Here is a 21468-nt window from a genome sequence, read left to right as displayed (position 1 = left end):
TCCCAGTAAATTATTCATTTGCTTGCCTAAACAAGGGCCGGCTTCTTGCTTTCGGTGCCTCGGCGTTCTTTGCAAATATTTTCCCTTTCTCTCTCTTTTTTTTCTTCTTCACCCACTTCTGTACATTCACGGACGTCTGAAGGGGAAGTTTGTTCACTTGGATGTTGCCTAGAAGTTTTTAAAATTTTCTTTAAAGAAAGAAAAGTGCACGAGGGGGGATGGAGAGTTAGGGTGAGCAGTTTTCTTAGATGGAAACATCCGGAGGTATTTTGAAATTATGTGAGTAATTTGACAGAATCCTTTTTTTGGTTTAATGGGATTTGTTTCTGTTATCACTGCTTATGCATCAGTATTTCTTTGAAGGTAGGTCATGCTGGGAGTCGGTGGCCCAGTGGCTAAGATGCTGAGCTTGTCGATCAGAAAGGTCAGCAGTTTGGCGGTTCAAATCCCTAGTGCCACATAACGGAGTGAGCTCCCGTCGTGACCCGTCAAAACCGCGGAGGACAAAATCGCGCTCGACGAAAGCGCGCATGTGACGTCATCACAGCGCGACAAAAAAATTAAAAATTGAAATAAAATTAAAATTAAAGCAAGCCGATTCACATAAAGGTAAGGGTTAGGGTTAGGGTTAAGGTTAGGTTAAGGGTTAGGGTTAGGTTTAGAGCGTTAGGGTTACGTTTAGCATTAGGTTAAGGGTTAGCGTTAGGTTTAGCGTTAGGTTAACGGTTAGGTTTAGGGTTAGATTTAGGCTTAGGTTAAGGGTTAGGTTTAGGTTTAGGGTTAGGTTTGGGGGGGTTAGGGTAAGGTTTTCGCTTTATTTTTACATTTTTCGATCACAGCACAATGTTTTCGTCGCGCTGTGATGACGTCAAATGCGCGCTTTCGTCGAGCGCGATTTTGTCCTCCGCGATTTTGTGGTGGAACCAGCTCCCGTTACTTGTCCCAGCTTCTGCCAGGTAAAAATGCACCCACATTACTCCTTCCTTCTTCTTCCTCCTCTTCTTCCTCGTCCTCTTCTTCTGCCTCCTCCTTTTCTTCTTCTTCCTCTTCCTCTTCTCCTCCTCCTCCTCCTCCTCTCCACAAACTCCACTCCCTTCTAGTACTGATGATGTTACCTACTTGGGTCATGAAACGTCTGCAAGGAAACCACCAAGCTCAGACAGGACCAGGGACCCCACAGTCTCTTTCCCTCTCCTCCTCCTCTCCACACACCCCATTCTAGCACTTATGATATTCTCTGCAAGGAAAGAACCAAGCTCAAGGACCCCAGTGGGGGAAATGCCTTAAAATCGTGTTTTTCAACCAAAGCCCCATCACGTGAGGCTCTGGATTTATTCGGCTGGCAGAAAACAAGATTGAAATACCCACCTTCCATTTTACCCAACTCCAATGGCAGGTGGGGGTTTTTGGGGGTGGGGGAAAGTGCAGAAAGTTTAGCATGGTTCTTATTTCCTCTCCAGCTCTGCAATGTTTCTAGAACACCGGATGATGGTTTGAGTCGTTGGCCAACCTGTGACCGAGGGGGGGGGGAAATGCAGCTGAATCATAAGCGCAGTTGATGCGTTCTAGCAAATTGGGATGCACCGTTAAAACACTTCCGGGGGTGAAGAGAGGAAGTTATGTGGTTGAGAAGAGAGACATTAAAAAAAAACCCTGCTTCTGGAGGCTCAAAAAAAAAATGCATGTTTTTTTCCATCCATTTGAAGGAGTTGGAAGTAGCCCTCGACATTCAATCACCAGCAGATTTTCAGTCGTTAAGCAATGAGGATGTTAAGTGAATCACACCGGATGTTATAATCAGTTGGGCGATAGGTTGATTTAAAAAAAGCATTCAATTAAAAACATGCCTGCAATTTGTTGTTGTTAATTTGCATAGTCGTATCCAACCCATCGCGACCCCATGAACCACGTTCCTCCAGGACTCCCTGTCCTCTGCCATCCTCTGGAGCCCATTTAAGCTCACATCGGCTGCTTCAGTGACTCCATCCAGCCCCCTCCTTCTCTGCCATCCTCTTCTCCTTCTTCTGCCCTCCATCATTCCCAGCACGAGGCTCTTCTCCAGGGAGTCCTTCTTTCTTCTCATCAGGTGGCCAAAGTACTTGAGTTTCACCTTCAGGATCTGGCCTTCTAAAGAGCAGCCAGGGCTGATCTCCTCTAGGACTGACCGGTTGGATGGCCTTGCAGTCCAAGGGACTCAATGCAGGAGTCTTCTTCTCCAGCACCAGAGTTCAAAGGCCTCCATTCTTTGGCCCTCAGCCTTCCTTATGGTCCAACCTTCACAGCCATCCATTGCAGTCCTTCCTTCTCATTAGTATTTGAGTTTCCTCTTCAGGATCTGGCCTTCTAAAGAGCACTCTCTTTAGAAACCTCAAACAGATTCCACTAAAAAAAAAGTGTGATCCTCCAGCCAACAGATGCTGAAAAGTGATTCTCATGTTTTCTTATTCAGTGCCACAAGGTCCCTTTTGATTATGTGGATTGCCTTTGCAACGTTCAATCTCCACAATTGTGTGTTTGTAAACTCCCCTCTGGGCAAGGACCCGCCTTCCGTTCCTTTGGGGGATCATAAGTTCAAACTTATTCCCAGCTTCTTTCCACCGTGCAGGAAAGCAAAACGTGCACACACATCTGTCTCCACTTCCAGATTTCCACCCTCCACCCCCTCCCCCATCACAAAAGAAGGTGTGAGTGTGTTAGCTAAGTGCAAAAGTGCATCTCCCGCGATGTGGTGCTGTGGCCCATTTAAGGGTCTGTTTCAGCCACTCGGTTTAAAAATAGAATATTCCCCTCTGAAACCTCAGCCTGGACTCTAGAAGTCGTCTTCTCATCAAAAGCAACTTTAATTTTGGGGGCGCCTTCCTAGGGTGTAAATTTATCTATACATTCACTCACAAGGGGCGGAAAAGCCGTCTCCTTTGCAAGAGCAGAACCGAGTACCGCAACTCACTTGTGTTATTTGTCGGTAAATGTTTCTTTCGGTTTCTTGTGGCTCAGTTTCAGATCTCCTCTTTTGTGCTCTCTGGATGAGTTCCAGGAGAAAAGCAAGTTTCCCCCCCGCCCTCAAAAGCAGTGGGAACAATCGGTCACTCATCGTACAGGCGGTTCTTGACTTATAACCATTTGTTTAGTGACGAAGTTACAACGTCACTGAAGAAAAGGCACTTTTTTACCCAACCCCATCGCGGTATTTCCAAAGCCACGTGATCAAAATTCATGCACGCTTGGCAACTGGCATATGACGCTTCCGGTGTCCTGGGCTCATGTGATGAACAAAATCGATGGGAAAGCCAGATTCACTTTGCAACCAAGTTCCTAACTTAATGACTGCAGCGATTCGCTTAACGAGGGTGGCAAGGAAGGTGGTAAAATTGGTCCCCAAATCCCTTGGCACCTCTCTTGCTTAGCAGGGGGAATTTGGGGCTCGGTTTTGCTCTATGTGTACATGCTTCAAAAGGGACGCGGTGGCTCAGTGGCTAAGACGCTCAGCTGGTTGGTCAGAAAGGTGATCGGCAATTTGGCGGTTCGAATCCCTAGCGCCGCATAATGGAGTGAGCTCCCGTGACTCGTCCCGGCTTCTGCCAACCTAGCAGTTCAAAAGCAAGTAGAAAAATGGGAACCACCTTTGGTGGGAAGGGAAGAGCGTTCCATTCGCCTTCGGGCGTTGAATCATGCCGGCCACAGGACCACGGAGACGTCTTTGGACAGCACTGGCTCTTTGGCTTTGAAACGGAGATGAGCAGCGCCCCCTAGAGTCGGGAATGACTGGCACAGATGTGCGAGGGGAACCTTTACCTATGCATGCTTGCAATCTGCCTCCAGTACCTGCAACCCTGTGGCGGCACAGCCCTGAGCAACAACCCCGAGGCGAGTGGGCTTGCTGCTATGCACAACAGTTGTGGCATCTTTTCAGCCCCGATGGGAAGCTTCTGTGGGGGGGGGGGAGAGGGACCCCCTGGCTCAGAGTCACCTTCTGCCCTCAACGTTGCCAGCCCTGCAGCTGAGTGCAGACTGGCACGGCTCCTTCCACAGAGCTCCGCTGGCGGAGGGGCCTGATTGGCAGAAGAGGCCGTGGGCTTCCTCGAATCAAATCGCGGTTAGAAATGGAACAGCCAGGCGAGCGATGCTCCATTGGCGGAGAAGACCCCCCCCCCCCGTACACACACACCCCCTCCGTCGGCATGCTGGCTCTGTTGCTATGGCAGCAGCCGAAAACTGCCCCTTCGGTCTGCTTCACTGGGGGGTCCTCGCAATTTGCTGGAAGGAGCTCAGCAGACTCGGAACAGATGCTGGGTGGGATTTTGTGACTTCAATTCCAAATCTTGGGGGGCGGGGGGGGGGGCTTTGCTTATTTTACATTCCTCCAATCATCCTTCACCGCTGAGGATGCCCCGGTGGGTCGCGGTCCCAGGAAGCCCGCAGCATCCTGCCTTTCCTTTCGGTGCCGTTGGATATTTCGCACTTGAGGCTTAAGTCGTTTGCCTGGGCACACCTGTGTGTGGCTGATTGGAGAAACCAGGGTTGACTCAATGGCAAGTATGACTTCGAGGCGGGAGATCCGTCCAATGGAGTGGATGCCCTGGGAGTCCGGGGAGTGGTGAGGGGCTTTGGAAAGGATGCGGGGAGTGGGTGGGAGGTGTTAAACCTCACAGAATTATTGGTATTGGTATTTTATTATTTGTATGCCGTCCTTCTCCGGGAGGACTCAGGGCGGCGAACAATTCAAAGGGGAAAAAAAGGGGGGGACATAAAAGACAAAATACAAATAATAAAAGTCGACAACAATCGCACAACCATACATGTCGAGAGGGGAGGGAACTTATCACCCCCCAGGCCTGCCGGCAAAGCCAGGTTTTGGCTTTTATTATTATTATTATTTCGCTCACTTCAGATCCCGGCGGTATGAAAAAAGTTGTCAAAGTTGCGGTGCAGGAATGGCAACCTTTCAACTTGACTTCAGCCCATGGTGCTTGAAGTGGTCTGGAAGGGACCCTAAAGGGTCATCTATCCCAAACCTCAACAATGTGGAGAGAACTGAATTAAGCCTTTCATAAAAGGGGTCTCCCCAATCTCTACCCTTTGGGCCAATCACCAGGAGACAGTGAGTTCTAGTCCTGTCTTACGCATGAAAGCCGCCTGGGTGGTGAGTTCTAGTCCTGCCTTAGGGCATGAAAGCCTCCTGGGTGACTTTGGGCCAATCGCCAGGAGACAGCGGTGGCCAATTAAACATTTCTCTCTCTCTTTTCTCCCTGAGCAAGGGGTTGGACTAGAAGACCTCCAAGGTCCCTTTCCAACTTTGCCATTCTGTCTTCCTCTACAGGATCAATTTGACACCCTCGAAAAACACACCCAATGGGGAATCGACATTCTAGAAAAATACATCAAATTCGTCAAGGATCGGACGGAGATCGAAATCAATTATGCAAAGCAGCTTAGGTGAGTCCGAAGTGCGTAATTCTTGTAGGATTTACCTGCATTTGGCAAGTATTCTGAACCAGGTTTGAGGGAAGGGATTTATGGATCTAAACGGGCAAAGTTTATTTTGATATTTTTTGTTACCGTTTCTGAGTTTCAGATTTAAGGTTTTCTAGACAAATCATACAGGGACATGGTGGCTCACTGGCGAAAATGCTGAGCTTGTTGATCAGAAAGGTCGGCAGTTCGAATCCCTAGCGCCACGTAACGGAGTGAGGTCCCGTTGACTTGGCCCAGCGTCTGCCAACTTAGCAGTTCGAAAGCACGTTAAAAATGCAAGTAGAGAAATAGGAACCACCTTTGGTGGGAAGATAACAGTGTTCCGTGCGCCTTCGGTGTTGAGTCATGCTGGCCACATGACCACAGAGACGTCTTCCGACAGCGCTGGCTCTTGGGCTTTGGAACAGAGATGACCACCATCGCCCCCTAGAGTCGGGAACGACTGGCACATATGTGCGAGGGGAATCTTTACCTTTTAAACTGGGCAAAGCTTTTTTTTTTTTTTTGTTACCGTTTCTGAGTTTCAGATTTAGGGTTTACCAGACAGAGCATGGTTTTTTTTCGTAGGTGTTTTGGCCCCCGACTCCTGCAAATCCAAAGACCCCTCTTGCTGGCTGGCTGTTTTCTATCAGGAGTCCTGTTTATTTATGTGCCCTTCAACTTCTCCTGTCTCCTGCGAGTTTCCATGATTGTAACTCCTAAATAGGAATGGAGATCTTCCTCCATTGCCTTTATAATTTGCTTTATGCATTATTTTATCCCCAACTTGGCCCATTCCATTTTCAGCATAGTTTATGGCTGATACAAAAATAAAACTACCTTCAGGTGTCTGATTGAAGTCCCAAATGTTTCATCGTTAGGAGGAGACGCTGATGGTCTCATTGGACAAGCAACTTCACCCGAGTTCCAAATTTAGCAGCCTGCACCCTCGGATAGAAATCCGTTTCTCTTTATTTTGGGAACAAAATGAAGTTTTTCCTTGGAAAAAGCACGAGAGAGGCTGGGGTGACAAATTAATCGTAGTTTTCAGTCGCTTGTGCCGCCGATTCAAGGTCTTTAGGCTGTCCTCGTCTTTACGACCTTGCTTGAGCCCAGAATTACAGTCGTAAAGCCGTGCTATTTTGGCAAGTTTGCAACTGCTTATTTTCTGTTTGCTGGGGGAATATTCTTATCTTAAATGGCCGCAAAACCGACCCAGCCAACTGAACAACTGATCTTCTGTTTGAAGAAGAAAAGAAAAAGTTTGCTAAGTTATTTACTGGTATTTATTCATTTATTTATTTATTCCCTTCTCTCTCTTTCCACTTTTATTTTTAGGAACCTCGCAAAGAAATACCAGCCCAAAAAGAATTCCAAAGAAGAGGATGAATACATGTAGGTTTTCAACCAAAGCGTCACCTGCAAATATATATATATATTGATGCGGTGGCTCAGTGGCTAAGACGCTGAGCCTCTCGATCAGAAAAGGTCGAATCCCTAGCGCTGCGTAACGGAGTGAGCTCCCGTGACTTGTCCCAGCTTCTGCCAACCGAGCAGTTGAAAAGCACGTAAAAGATGCAAGTAGAAAAATAGGAAACACCTTTGGTGGGACTACAGAGACATCTTCGGACAGCGCTGGCTCTTCGGCTTTGAGTACCGAGATGAGTACCGCCCCCTAGAGTCAGGAACGACTGGCACAGATGTGCCAGAGAAACTTTACCATCTCTCTCTCTCTCTCTCTCTCTCTCTCTCTCTCTCTCTCTCTCTCTAGCTATCTAGCTATTTATCTATATCTATCTATCTATCTATCTATCTATCTATCTATCTACCTCTATCTATCTATCTATCTCTATCTCTATCTATCTATCTATCTATCTACCTCTATCTATCTATCTATCTCTATCTATCTATCTACCTACCTACCTACCTACCTACCTACCTCTACCTACCTCTATCTCTATCTATCTATCTATCTATCTATCTATCTATCTATCTATCTATCTATCTATCTATCTATCTATCTATCTACCTCTATCTATCTATCTATCTATCTATCTATCTATCTATCTATCTATCTATCTATCTATCTATCTATCTATCTACCTACCTACCTACCTACCTACCTACCTACCTACCTACCTACCTACCTACCTACCTACCTACCTACCTACCTACCTACATACATATATATATATATATATATATATATATATATATATATATGTAGGAAGGTCCTCAAAGCTTGATAAGACTTTCTGATTAGTGATTTTAGTACTGAAGGAAAATGTTTGGGAAACTCTGGTTTAACACATGTCTGCATTTAACAGGCACCAAGGGGCTGGACTAGAAGACCTCTGGGGCCCCTCCCAGCTTTAGGATTCTCTATGTTCTACATCAGTGTTTCTCAACCTTGGCAACTTGAAGATGTCCGGACTTCAACTCCCAGAATTCCCGGAATTCTGGGGAGTTGAAGTCCGGACATCTTCAAGTTGCCAAGGTTGAGAAACACTGTTCTACATGCTGTCTAGGCATAATGGGACGAGTCCAACCTCCCGAAAAGTAAAATGATTTTTAAAAAGTGTTTTTGCGTTTCAATTTTCTTTTTCGGGCTCCTTTTAGGTATTCATCTTGTCAAGCTTTCCTGGCAACTTTGAACGAAATGAACGATTACGCCGGTCAGCACGAAGTCATTTCCGAGAACATGACTTCCCAAATCACCACCGAGTTAGCCCGTTACGTACAAGAACTCAAGCAGGAAAGGAAATCGGTAAGGATGGTTTTTTCCCCCCCATTAAACTTTCTGATTTCTTTGCAATGGGCGGATGGATGGAACGAACTGAACAGAGAGGAAACCCTGGGCCGAAGTCAGGGATGGAAGGGAGGAAGGAAGGGAGGACTTTATGGACTAGTAACTTGACATACAAACATTGCAGGGCTCCTTATGGCCGTACAGTCATTGTATTTCTTGACAAGAGCATCTAAACGCCTCCTGAGCCAGCAAAGGAAGAAAAGCAGGTGGCTCCTCTCGGGACTTTTAATTCCCCATTGGGTGTTTCTGCCAACATCAGCGCCCTCCTGTTTCCTTGGCACAAAGCATAAATAGCACGCCTAGGGCTCCCCCTCGGGGCACAGGTCCTCGGTGTGATGATCTCTTTTGGAAGGACGCAGAGAAAGAAATGAATGCTTTCAAGACTGGCAAAGAGCAAAGTCTGACTTGCAAACGTGCAATTAACTTTGGCTGGAAAAGGGGAGTCTGAGCTCTGGGTTTTCATCTGAATTGATATGTTGGGGCGGCACTGACTGACTTACACGGGGCAGGAAAAACCCGAAGAGGCAGAGAGAGATCATTAAAAAAAGCCAACTTTGATTTGAGGTTTTTTTTCTGCTTAGCCAGGACAAAAATAATCTCTCTTTTTCCTCTCTCGTTTTTGAGGTCTCCAAAAACGCAGCCGGCTGAGTTTGCAGAGACTCACGTGGGTGGGTGGGTGGGTGGGTGGCTGGACGGGTGGGCAATTTTCACACTGCCCAAGGGCTGGGCGTTTTGTTTTTAATCCCAGCCCAAAATTAGCTGGAGATTCCTGACATTTCGGCAGCCGAGAGCAGGATGTTGACGTAGAGAGAGAGAGACGAAAGAAATTGGTCCGTCTGGATGCTAACAAAAGGCTCTGAGAAGGGAAGGGAGCAGAGATTTTTAGCCTCCTCAATGGTTCCCTCTGTCTGTGCCTCGTCCTCCTTTCCCATTGCTACGAGTAGTCCTCGGTTTACGACCAGCCAAACGTTCCAAGTAACGACAGACCTTAAAAAGAGAGTTGTGGCTCAAGTGACCTGACGAACGCAAATTGAATGGTACTCCTCAGCTTGTGGCCACAAGGCGGTCATTAAGTGAGCCGCACCCACTGGACATCCCTTGTGCCATTTTAAGTGGATCACGTGGCCATTAAGCGAATCTAGCTCCCCCCCGTTGACTTTGCTTGTCGTGACCACAGGATTCGGCAACCCATCTTCAATACGTGCCGGTTGCTAAGCGCTCAACAACATGACCGTGAGGGGTACATTGGGATGGTCGTAGGCACGAGGAGTGGTCCTCAGTCACTTCCTTCAGCGTCATTGTAACCTCGAACAGTCGCTAAATGAGGGGATCACATGAGCCGAGGTGGCGCAGTGGTTAGGGTGCAGTACCGCAGGCCACTTCAGCTGACTGCAGTTCTGCAGTTCTGCGGCTGTTCAAATCTCACCGGCTCAGGGTTGACTCAGCCTTCCATCCTTCCGAGGTGGGTAAAATGAGGACCCGGATTGTTGTTGGGGGCAATATATGCTGACTCTGTAAACCGCTTAGAGAGGGCTGAAAGCCCTATGAAGCGGTATATAAGTCGAACTGCTATTGCTATTGCTATGATCCCCGTGGCAGCCATGACAAATGCATGCTGAATTTTGGTCACGTGACTGCGGGGACATTGTGACGGTCGTAGCTACGAGGATCGGCCCTCAGACGCTTTTCTCAGTGCCGTTGCAACTTTGAACAGTGGTCGCAATTCAAGGGTACAGAAAATGGACGGCTCAGAATAACTGACAGGACCTCTTGTCATAATATTCTCTGTGATGAGATTCTACGGAATTTGTCTTTGGTGCCGATGCTCTCAGTGTACATCCAAAGGCAAGATACATTCCTCAAGAAGCATAAGGTACAGCTATTATGAGCCAAGGTGGCGCAGTGGTTAAATGCAGCACTGCAGGCTACCTCAGCTGACTGCTAGTTCTGCAGTTCGGCTGTTCAAATCTCACCGGCTCAGGGTTGACTCAGCCTTCCATCCTTCCGAGGTGGGTAAAATGAGGACCCAGATTGTTGGGGGCGATATTCTGACTCTGTAAACCGCTTAGAGGGGGCTGAAAGCCCTATGAAGCGCTATATAAGTCTAACTGCTATTGCTATTGCTACTTAATGATAGTTATAGGGTACAAATAAGCAATTGGGAAACAATATCAACTTTGTAAAGATACAAGCAACATGGTTGCAAGTGGAAAGAGACAGGTACTAGGAAAGAGTTAGGTACTAGGAAGGAAGAGAAGAAGAATAGTAACACAGTCTTAGTAGATAATTTGGCAGTATTGAAAGAATTATTTGTTTAACAGAGTGATGGCTTTTGGGGCGGGGGGAATTGTCCTTGTGTCTAGTTGTTCTGGTGTGCAGTGCCCTATAGTGTTGTTTTGAGGGCAGGAGTTGAAACAATTCATGTCCAGGATGCGAGGGGTGTGTAGATATTTTCACAGCCCTCTTTCTGACTCGGGCCGTGTCCAGGTCCTCCATGGAAGGAAGGTTGGCAGCCATTGATTTTTCTGCAGTTCTGATTCTCCTCCGAAGTCCGTGTCTGCCTTGATGGGTTCCACAGCCCAACCAGACAGTTATGGAGGTGCAGATGACAGACTCAATCCTTCCTCCGCGGAACTGGATCAGCATCTGGTTGAGTGTTGAGTTGCTGCCCGCTCTGAAGAGTTAGCAACCACAACGAGCCTCTTCCCTGTGCAGCCACTTGGCTGATGGAGCTTTGTGGTCAAAGCAAAGAATGTGGTTGTCCCATCGCCAGCATCTCCGGAAGCTTTGTGAGGAGCACCTGACAGTTTGGGAGAAGGACGGCCTCCTCAGGTGGCCCACAGTCTTTCTCCCCAGCCTTCTTCAGAAGACAACTTCACCCTTCAACCAAAGGGTGAAGCTCCTTCTCTGGCCGGATGCCCAGGAGATCCATTAAGGGTTGTTCTCCTGTCTGGATGGCGCTCTGGTGCTGCACGTTCGGTGGCGTGAAGGGCGTTGCGCTCAAAATAGAACGGCCAAACGATGCGGTTGACTGAAGGGAGACAGTAGCGGGCAGGAGAGGTCTTTCACTCACTCGGTGTAGCTGGAGAAGATGGGAGCTGTGGTCAGATTCAATGGGGCAGGCCTTCTTGTGACCCGCCAGCAGCCAGTGGAGCTGGCAGCAGAGTCGGCCAGTGAGGAGGTTGGGGAGGGAGATGGGCCAGCCCTGGAGTCTGGGGAAGGCTCTGATGATGAGGGCTCTGTGTCGGAGGCAGAGAGGGGGCCAGGGCCATCTGACAGTTATCAGCTGCCTTCAGAGTCAGACATCAGTGAGGCAGAGGAACAGCTGGAGCCTGTTCCCAGTGTGCGCATGTGCAGAGTGGCCAGACGAAGGGAAGAGCGAAAGAACAGGAGGAGACTTGGGAGTAAGGCCACAGATGGACAGTGAATGGCCCCTCCCAGAGGGAATAAAAGAGGAGCGAAAGGGGAGTGGAGTTTGCAGGAGACCATTAGTTCCCTTCATTGGTTCGTGACTCTCCGCAGCTCCTTGCCAAGTTCTGCAGATTTTATGCCTGGCAGCTCTCCAAGCCAGAGAAGGTCTGTGACTGTAAATCCTCCCTTGAAAGACTTTGCTGGAGGTGAATGAGCAGAATCCATAGTAATAAAAAGGGGTTTTTGTCGGGACCAGGAGTTTCCTTCTTGGGAAGCGTCAGTCAGAAAACAAATTCCAATCATAAAAAATGGCAATAAATTTGCCTCTTTTGACCCAAGTCTGCCTTTGATTAAAAAAAAAAAAGATCTTGTGAATTCTTCCTTCCAGCATTTTCACGACGGACGGAAAGCGCAGCAACACATAGAGACCTGTTGGAAACAGCTGGAATCGGTAAGTGCGTCTGTGACTCCGTTCTACGTTAGGTTTAACATTTCTGGGCTGTTTGTAAAAGTCTTCCTGATAACTAAATGATGTTGGTTTGCTCCACGCACCAATGACTTCTGGAGTAAAAGCCACCCACATATTAGGGATCACAGCTGGGGCCCGCAACTTGGTCATTAAGCAAAGCGGCTGCTAAATGAAACCCTCAGGGTGCTTACAGGTCTGACTTCCGCTTTCCTTGGCTTTACAGACCGACAAAGATTGTAATTATTATCTATTTTATTGATTGATTAATGTTTTTTAAATTTTCTTTTGGAACGCGGTGGCTCAGTGGCTAAGACGCTGAGCTTGTCAATCAGAAAGAGCAACACTTTGGTGGTTTGAATCCCTAGCGCCGCCTAACGGTGTGAGCTCCCGTGACTTGTCCCAGCTTCTGCCAACCTAGCAGTTTGAAAGCACGCAATAAAATGCAAGTAGAGAAATAGGAACCACCTTTGGTGGGAAGGGAACAGCGTTCCATGCGCCTTCAGCATTGAGTCATGCCGGCCACATGACCACGGAGACGTCTTCGGACAGCGCTGGCTCTTCGGCTTTGAAACGGAGATGAGCTCTGCCCCCTAGAGTCGGGAACGACTAGCACAGATGTGCGAGGGGAACCTTCACCTTTACCTAATCTTTTTTTTTTAATAGTATGATCCAATCTCCCTTTAAAGAGGACTGTGGGTCCCTTATTATAGGTTATTAAAAAAAACCACAATAAAAATATGAAAACTAGGCATATTGAAATATTAAAATTATCCCCAAAAAACCACAATTAAGAGATGGACGGCACGAGGTTTGGTTGTAAAGTGGCTTTCTCATCCCTGCCGTAACTGTCGCTAAATGAGGCAGCTGCTGAAGGAGGACGACCTATAAAATCATTGTTAGAACCAATCCATCAGAATAGAGCTGGAAGGGACCTTGGAGGTCTTCTAGTCCAGCCCCCTGCTCATGCAGGAGACCCTATCCCATTCCAGACAAATGACTGTCCATTGTCTGCTTAAAAACTTCCATTGATGGAGCAACCCACAACTTCGGGTGGCGAGTTGTGGTTAATTGTTCTGGTAGGAAGCTTCTCCTTAATTCCCGGTTGCTTCTTCCTCTGATTAGTTTCCATCCGTTGTTTCTTGCCTTGCCTTCTGGTGCTTTGGAAAGCAGGTCGACCCCCTCGCTCATCTTTGGGGAAGCCCCTGCTATCACGTCCCCCTCTAGTCCTTCTTCTCTGCGCTTCCACAGGACTTGCTAACTCTCCTCCTTCCCTCCTCAGAGCAAGCGGCGTTTTGAACGGGATTGCAAAGAAGCCGACCGAGCGCAACAGTACTTCGAGAAGATGGATGCGGACCTCAACGTCACGAAAGCAGATGTGGAAAAGGTAAGAAGGTTTGTGTGTGTGTGTGTGTGTGTGTGTGTGTGTGTGTGTGTGTGTGTGTGTGTGTGAGAGAGAGAGAGAGAGAGAGAGAGAGAGAGAGAGAGAGAGAGAGAGAGAGAGAGAGAGAGAGAGAGGAGAGAGGCACGAAAAGAGAGAAACGTATTTTGCTCAATTTTGGTCCCAGAACAACAGTCAGAAGGGACCTTGGAGGTCATCTAGTCCAACCCCCTGCTTGAGTAAGAGATTGTCTACGGCAGTGTTTCTCAACCTTGGCGACTTTAAGTCCTATGGACTTCAACTCCCAGAATTCCCCAGCCAGCTATGCTGGCTGGGGAATTCTGGGAGTTGAAGTCCACAGGACTTAAAGTCGCCAAGGTTGAGAAACACTGGTCTACGGTACCGTTCCAGACAAACGGGTGTCCAGCCTCTTCTTGAAAACCTCTTATGGTCCTTTTGCAACTCACAATTACTGCTCACCCTTAATGGTTGTAGGTGGGGCAGATTTTCCACTGCCGAGGAAAGTGATTGTTAAGTCAGCCGGGCCCCATTTCACAACCTTTTTTTTTTTTGCTTAAGTGAATCAGGGCAGCTGTTAAGTGAATCACACAGTCGTTGAGCGAATCCGTCTCCCCCCTCCCCCATCTTTGCTTGTTGGAAGCCTCGTGGGAGCCTCCCTTGCCTTGGCACCCGTCAATTCTGGACATTCGCCTCCACGCCATCCGTGCCTGGGGTGCACATGACGCGTGGCTGGCCCCAGAGGACACCGTGCGTGTGTGTGTGTGGTTTTGTGAAGTGCGTTAAGTCTTAAGTCCCTTCCTTTGTGTGGCTGGGGACATGTGATACGAAGCTTATGTAATTGTGGTGCAGAATAGCACATTGTTTATTTACAGGGCTACGGCTGGTGCCCTCTCTCTCTCTCTTTTATTTCTCTCTCTCTCTTCTCTTTCTCTCTCTCTCTTCCCTTTCACCCTCCCTTTTCTTTCTCTCTCTCTCTATTCTCTTTCTCTCTTTCCCTTTCCCTCTTCCCCCTTCTTTCTCTCTCTTTTATTTCTCTCTCCATTCTCTCTCCTTTCTTTCTCTCTCTTCCTCCTCTTCTCTCTCTTTTATTTCTCTCTCTCTCTTCTCTTTCTCCCTCTCTCTTCCCTTTCACCCTCCCTTTTCTTTCTCTCTCTCTCTATTCTTTTTCACTCTTTCCCTTTCTCTCTTCCCCCTTCTTTCTCTCTCTCTTTTATTTCTCTCTCCTTCCTCTCTCTCTCTTCCTCCTCTCTCTCTCTTCTCTCTCCTTTTTCTGTCTCTGTTCCCTCCTTCTCTCTCTCTCTCTGTAGCTTAGCGCTAACTCAGCCTTCCTAGGATGACACAACCGAGTTGTTTTCAGCCTCCACCTTTTGTTAGCAGCCCCTGGATTTCTTGGCTGCCTCCTTCCGGTGGCAGGAGATTTCCCGGCCTCTGCAGGCAGCTCCCTTGGATTCGGCTTGAGTTGTAGGAAGCTAAAATACGCTGCGTCTTGGTGAGATGGGCAGGACGGGGCCAGTTAGCTCGGAGGGCTTTGATCGGTTCATCTTGCTTTCAGCAATCGGATCTCACCACCGCTTTCCGTCGCTAAGCAAGTTGGTTGCTAAGTGAGTCGCAGCCAATTTTATGCCCTTTTTTTTGGCCACGGTTGTTAAGTGAATCACTGCAGTTGTCCAGTGAATCCTGTTAAGCGAATCCAGCTTCCGACAAGGAAAGTCAACGTTCGGAAGTGTGAAAGTCACTTTTTTTCAGCGCCGCCGTTGCAGCTTTGAAGGGGCACTAAGTGAATGTCGAGGGCTCCCAGTAGGAAGGACTGGAGATTTTGTGCATTTCGTGGTGGGCTTATTTTATAACACGACCCATTATTTCAAGTTCCCCTCTTCGAATTTTTGCCTTTCCCCAACCTGGTGAGGAAGCACAAACGTTGTGGGCCGCGGGGAAAAATTGTGACGGGCTTGAAAAGTGAGCAGACTTTCTTTTAGCTCCGCCTTCGGTTCTTTTGCCATTTTGGGGAAACCCGTGTAGGGAAGGGTGGAAGCTCCCTCCCTTCCGCTGTTTTCCCTTTGGGTGGGTCTAGTTTAACTGAAATTAAAAGAAATGAAAAGAGGCTTGCTCCCGGGGAGGGAAGTGATGGCAAAGCTAGACGGCCTACTAAATAGCAGAGACATCCCCCTGCCAACACGGGGGCCTCTAGTCACTCGCTCTCCTTAACGGCCCAGGCTCTCTCTTCTCCCTCCCATGACGTCACAAACAATTGCCGCTCTAGGACGCCGCACTCCCTCTCCTTAACGGGCCAGGCATTCCAGAGTTATGCTGGAACACACACACACACGCAGGCACGCACAACAGGGGTGTCTTCACCCCCACCCAGTATTTGTATCCAGAGGGTAAGCCATCTGTGTACCAAGTTTGGTACATATTTGCATATGCATATATTGCATATATATATATATATATATATATATAAAGAAATGTCCCTCTGAGCAGCATGAATGTTGGATCCCACGGTGGTTTCCAGGGTTTGGGTATTGACGCGTTGTGTGAGTTTACGGTGAGCGCATCTGGGGCAGAAGAGGTGGGGGTGGGGATGGGCCAGAGTTTGAGGGCAGGGTCTGCGATCACGGCTCTGCCCCCATGGTTGGTGCCTCATTAGGGTTTCCTTTTGTGCTTTTCTCCTCCACTCATTAGCCCTGGGAGATAATTGCCCTGCATTCCATCCCTATGATAATATCTGGTCAAGCATTTTGGTGCTGAAGACGAGCTCCCTGGTGGCTGAACGATGGTGGAAAATATATATTTTGTTTTACTTTCTGAACACTGCAAGGGAGATATTTCCTCCTTCTCTTTCTCCTCCTCTTCTATGTTCTTATTCTCTTCTTCCCCTTCTCCTGTTTATCTCTTCCTTCTCCTCCTCCTCTTACATCTTCTCCTTCTCTTCTTCCCTTTCTCCTATTTATTTATCTCTCCTCCTCCTTCTCTTTCTCCTCCTTCTCTTCTATCTTCTCATTATCTTCTTCCCTTCTCCTATTTATTTATCTCTTCCTTCTTCTTCCTCTTCCTCCTTCTCCTCTTTATCTCCTCCTTCTCTTCCTCCCCTTCTCCTATTTATTTATCTCTTTATCCTCTTCTTTCTCTGTTTCCTATTTCTTTCCTTCCTTCCTCTCCACTTCCTCCTAGTCCTCCTCTTTCCAAGGCTGTTTTTAATCTGTACTGATGCTCCTTGCATAATAGGGACCAGTATCTTGTTTTTCACCCCAAACAAATGGGGGTTTATTTTGCACCCTTCAAAAGTGAGCACCCTTTTTTGGGGGGGGGGAATCGATCTTTGTTGAGCTGTGAAAGTTCTAACTAATCTGAAAAAGTTCTAAAAGCAACTTGCGTTGTCTTGTGCTAGATTTCTCTTTGTGAGGTTTATTGTGCTAGTTTTCTACATGCAGGGATTTTTTTTAAAAAAAAACCTTACTTATCCCATTCTGTCTCTGAATATCTCAATGACACCCTTCAGAAACGGTGAATCCCAGGCACTCAGGACTGCACCACTGTGTTATTTTTCCTCTTGTTCCTGAAACTACCCCACTTCCTAAGACGAGGTTCTCTTTTTTAAAATTATGTATTTGTTTAAATAATCCCTACTGGCCAAACAAGCCCGCAGGGGAGCCCCTTGATCTAAAGCCAGAGGCAAAACATACCCAGTTGCCGTATCAGGCAATCGCATCGGGTTTAAATAAATAACAAAAGATGAATCATTCTTCTGAAGCCCAGCAAACTCCAGCCCTGGTGGGTGTGGGGAAGGGCGAATTAAGCTCCATGGAAAATACAGGGAAATTTATCCTCCTCCTGGGTGGTCCGTCCATTCACTCCCCTAGCACACCTCTCTACACAATTGCAAACACCACCTCCCAAATTCCATTTGGAAGCCCCACAAAGAGATGATTATCTTGAATTATCAATCAATCATCTTGAATCTCCAAGGTGGCTCAGTGGCTAAGACGCTGAGTTTGTTGATCAGAAAGGTTAGCAGTTCCGGGGTTCGAATCCCTAGCGCTGCGTAATGGAGTGAGCTCCTGTTACTTGTCTCAGCTTCTGCCAACCTAGCAGTTTAAAAGCACGTAAAAAATGCAAGTAGAAAAACAGGAACCACCTTTGGTGGGAAGGGAACAGCATTCTGTGCACCTTTGGCATTGAGTCATGCCGGCCACATGACCACGGAGACGTCTTCGGACAGCGCTGGCTCTTCGGCTTTAAAATGGAGATGAGCATCGCCCCCTAGAGTCAGGAATGACTAGCACGTATGATTGAGGGGAACCAACCATCTTGAATTATCACCTTGATTGTTTTTATGAAGAGCTGGGGGATGAAAGTATCTTGCTTTGATTAAAAACAAGGGAGGGGTGCAGAGGAAATCTGGATGCGGAGCAAGACTCCTCTCCCCACCTTTATTGCATGCATCTCTGCCGTGTTCCTTTAGTGACGAGGTTGTGAAGTGAAGCTGGTTTCCCCGTTGATTTTGCTTGTCAGCAGGTTGCAAAAGGGGGAATCACATGACCCCCTGGGACTCTGCCACCGTCATAAATGTGAGTCCGTTGCCAAGCCTCTTAATTTTGATCAGGTGGCCATGCTGATTGGATGCTGCAATGGTTCTAAGTTGGAAAAGTGGCCACTTTTTTTTTTTTCAGTGGTGGAATTTCAAATGGTGGCTGACTACGTTTGCAGTTAGCCAGGACTAAACGTATCTGCCCTTTAACAGAGGGTTCTCTCTGAGTAGCCATGGTGCTTCAGATATTCCAAATCTTGTGAATCTGATTAAAAGGGGGAATAATAGGAAGATGATGGAATGGATGGAATGAATGACAGATGGAGAGAAGCAACTTAGAATCAAGGATAAATTTCCAGATAGGGAGAAAAATCAATCCATTCCCTCCAGAAGTTGTGGGTGCCCCAACACTGGAGGTTTTTAAGGACAATTGTTTGGATGAAATAGCATTTAGACTTATATACCACTTTCTCAGTGATTTTACAGCCCTCTCTAAGCGGTGTACAGAGTCAGCCTCTTGCTCCCAATAATCTGGGTCCTCATTCTACCACCTCGGAAGGACCGAAGGCTGAGTAAATCTTGAGCCTAGTGAAATTCAATCTGCCAAATTGCAGGCAGCCGGCAGTCAGCAGAAGTAGCAATAGCAGTAGACTTATATACCGCTTCATAGGGCTTTCAGGCCTCTCTAAGCGGTTTACAGAGAGTCAGCATATCGCCCCCAACAATCTGGGTCCTCATTTTACCCACCTCGGAAGGATGGAAGGCTGAGTCAACCCTGAGCCAGTGAGATTTGAACCGCTGACCTGCTGATCTAGCAGTAGCCTGCAGTGCTGCATTTAACCACTGCGCCACCTTGGCTCTTTCAAGAAGTCAAGGTCAAGAAGTAGGTTGCAGTAGTGCACTCTTAACCACTGTGCCACCCTGGTTTGAGTTTCCTCCTTGAGCAGGGGGTTGGACTAGAAGACCTCCAAGGTCCCATCCTGCCTTAGGAGTCTACGAACCCCTTTGGAAAGATGTTCAAACTTTCACAAGTATTCAGAAAGGGAGCTCAGGGTGAACTCCCTGCACCGTCAAACATAGAGGAGCTGATCACACAGAACATTTCTGTATATATATAATGTCATAAAATGCTTTATGATAATGTTGGGGGTCTTAAATGTTTTATGAAATTTGGTGAATTTGAATTCCACAGGAGATTTGGAATTTGGGTGGATTGGATAGCCATCTGTCCGGAATGATATTGCGTGTCTCCTGCTTGAGCAGGGAGGGGGTTGGACTAGAAGACCTCTGAGGTCCCTTCCAACTCTGATATTCTGCATTCTACTTCCTGTATTCTGCATGAGTTAAAACAAGCCAAATTTTGGAACGGTTCAAACCCAGAATTGGCACCTAAGCGGTTCTCCATATGCAAAACAGCAAAACTAAATTGCGTTTTATCTCAGTGTCGTGTGTGTGTGTGTGTGAACTCCCTGATAAAATGCACCAGGGCGTGTGGTGTTATTTTTTTCAAATATCAGCCCTTCCCAGCCCTTCGATTGTATGATAATTTTGGGTGTCCACGATGCTAGCAGAATTGAGACGTGACTCTATCTTGGTGGGTGCGTGAAGCCAAAGTCCAAAAGTTGCTTTAAAAAAAAAAAAAGTCCTCTAATTCAATTTATTTTTGAAACAGAACTTGGCATGTTTTGTTTTCCGTTCTTGCCTTGTTTATCTTCTCGGATGAGCAGCTGGTTTGGCAACAGGACAATGCAGGATTTGGCCTGGAAGAGGGTGTCATCCCAAAAAGAAAGAGAGAGGGAGAGGGAGAGGGAGGGAGAGGGAGAGGGAGGGAGAGATTGATTGATTTTGGATTGTTTTTCTTTGGAGATCGGCTATGTTCCTCCGGAATTAGTCTCTTAGAAACAGCTATCCGCCCTTAGCTTCCCTTTGTAGGGAACAAAAAAAAAAAATCTATTTATTGACACTTTTGCCGTTTCTGGAACCTGGGAAGGGTTAGGGAACGTTTTTTTCCCCAAATCCAGGCTTGATGCTTCTTGGGCTAAGACGGAAAGGAGAGATAAATTAGAAGGGAGGCTAAGAGCCAATTTTGTCCAGGGATTCTCAAGAGGGATGGAATGGCAACAGTTTTATGCTTCTGCCCGTCGTGGCTCTGTGTGAGTTATGGTTTTGAATTTAGGGATGTAGGAAAAGCCACTTCGAGGGAGGAACCTATGTATTGTGTCTCTGAATGAGTTGCAGCCCTCAGTGTAGAGATGTAGGGAAGGGATTCCTCCTATGAGGAAGCTGCCTGTTGTGTCTCCGTATGAGCTGTTCACCTGAACATAAGGATGTAGAGAAGGGGTTCCGTCCATGAGGAAATGGCTCGTTGTGTCTCTGTATAAGTTGCTGAGTGTAGGGATTTACAGTCACAGACTTTATCTGGCTTGGAGAGCTTGGCAAGGAGTCTCAGAGAGTCAGGAACCAATGAAGTGAACTAATTGTCTCCTGCAAACTCCCCTTTCGCTCCTCTTTTATGTCCTCTGGGAGGGGCCATTCACCATCCACCTGTGGCCTTCCTCCCAAGTCCACCCCTGTTCTTTAGTTTCTCCCTTCCTCTGGCCACTCTGCGCATGCGCACACTGGGAAGAGGCTCCAGCTGTTCTTCTGCCTCACTGATATCTGACTCTGAAGGCAGCTGATAACTGTCAGATGGCCCTGGCCCCCTCTCTGCCTCCGATACAGAGGCCTCATCATCAGAGCCTTCCCCGGACTCCAGGACTGGCCCAGGTTCCTTCCCAACCTCCTCACTGCCCGAATCTGTCTCCAGCTCTGCTGGCCAGCCACAACAGGCCACCGTGAGAAATTAACTGGCCACTGGTGGGCCACAACACTATGAGGAATATCACCCAACTCATATGGTTCAGTGCAGTATTGTTTAACTGACTCAGCTGTCCGAGTAAATTCATTCTTTTGTCAATTTCCTAAATTCTTTCAGGACTTCCATGCACTTTTTAAAAAAAATTCAGAAACATCCAGAAGAGAGAGAGAGAGAGAGGGAGGGAGGGAGGGAGGGAGGGAGGGAGGGAGAGAGAGAGAGAGAGGGAGGGAGGGAGGGAGGGAGGGGGAGGGAGGGAGGGAGGGAGGGAGGGAGGGAGGGAGAGAGATGTTAGTCAAAAATAAATGCCAATGTGGGGTTATAAGGGGGAAAGAAAATTGTGTGCAAAAATGAGTGTGTAAAATTACATCGCACGAAAATTTCTGTCGTGCACGACCTTTCATTAAAACAAAGAGCAGCCGATGAGGAAACATGATGGATTTAATGTCAAAAACAGGGAGAGAAACCGAAATATTTGTCTGTGTTTGTAATAATGAACATATGTGGATTCCAAGCACATGGATCATAAGAATTGCACGCTTTTTAA

At 47.4% G+C, this 21468-nt stretch overlaps 1 protein-coding gene across 16 annotated transcripts in view; it reads left to right on the top strand.

Annotated features, from left to right (window-relative positions):
* Window positions 1–21468, top strand: part of FNBP1 (formin binding protein 1) — a 70106-nt gene that overhangs the window by 11548 nt on the left and 37090 nt on the right. For all 16 annotated transcript variants that reach the window (XM_087704920.1, XM_087704917.1, XM_087704919.1 and 13 more), the window contains exons 2-6: window positions 5318–5433; window positions 6790–6846; window positions 8071–8218; window positions 12060–12122; window positions 13420–13524. In XM_087704920.1, coding sequence (XP_087561046.1) covers window positions 5318–5433; window positions 6790–6846; window positions 8071–8218; window positions 12060–12122; window positions 13420–13524 — 489 coding nt within the window. The remainder of the gene's footprint in view (window positions 1–5317; window positions 5434–6789; window positions 6847–8070; window positions 8219–12059; window positions 12123–13419; window positions 13525–21468) is intronic.

The sequence above is a fragment of the Thamnophis sirtalis genome, unplaced genomic scaffold, assembly GCF_051295495.1.
Source record: "Thamnophis sirtalis isolate CommonGarterSnake01/CBP01778 unplaced genomic scaffold, rThaSir2_p1.2 scaffold_2, whole genome shotgun sequence".
Classification (NCBI taxonomy): Eukaryota; Metazoa; Chordata; class Lepidosauria; order Squamata; family Natricidae; genus Thamnophis; species Thamnophis sirtalis.
Note: the sequence above shows the minus strand (reverse complement) of the source record. Positions and strands in the feature narration are given on the sequence as shown.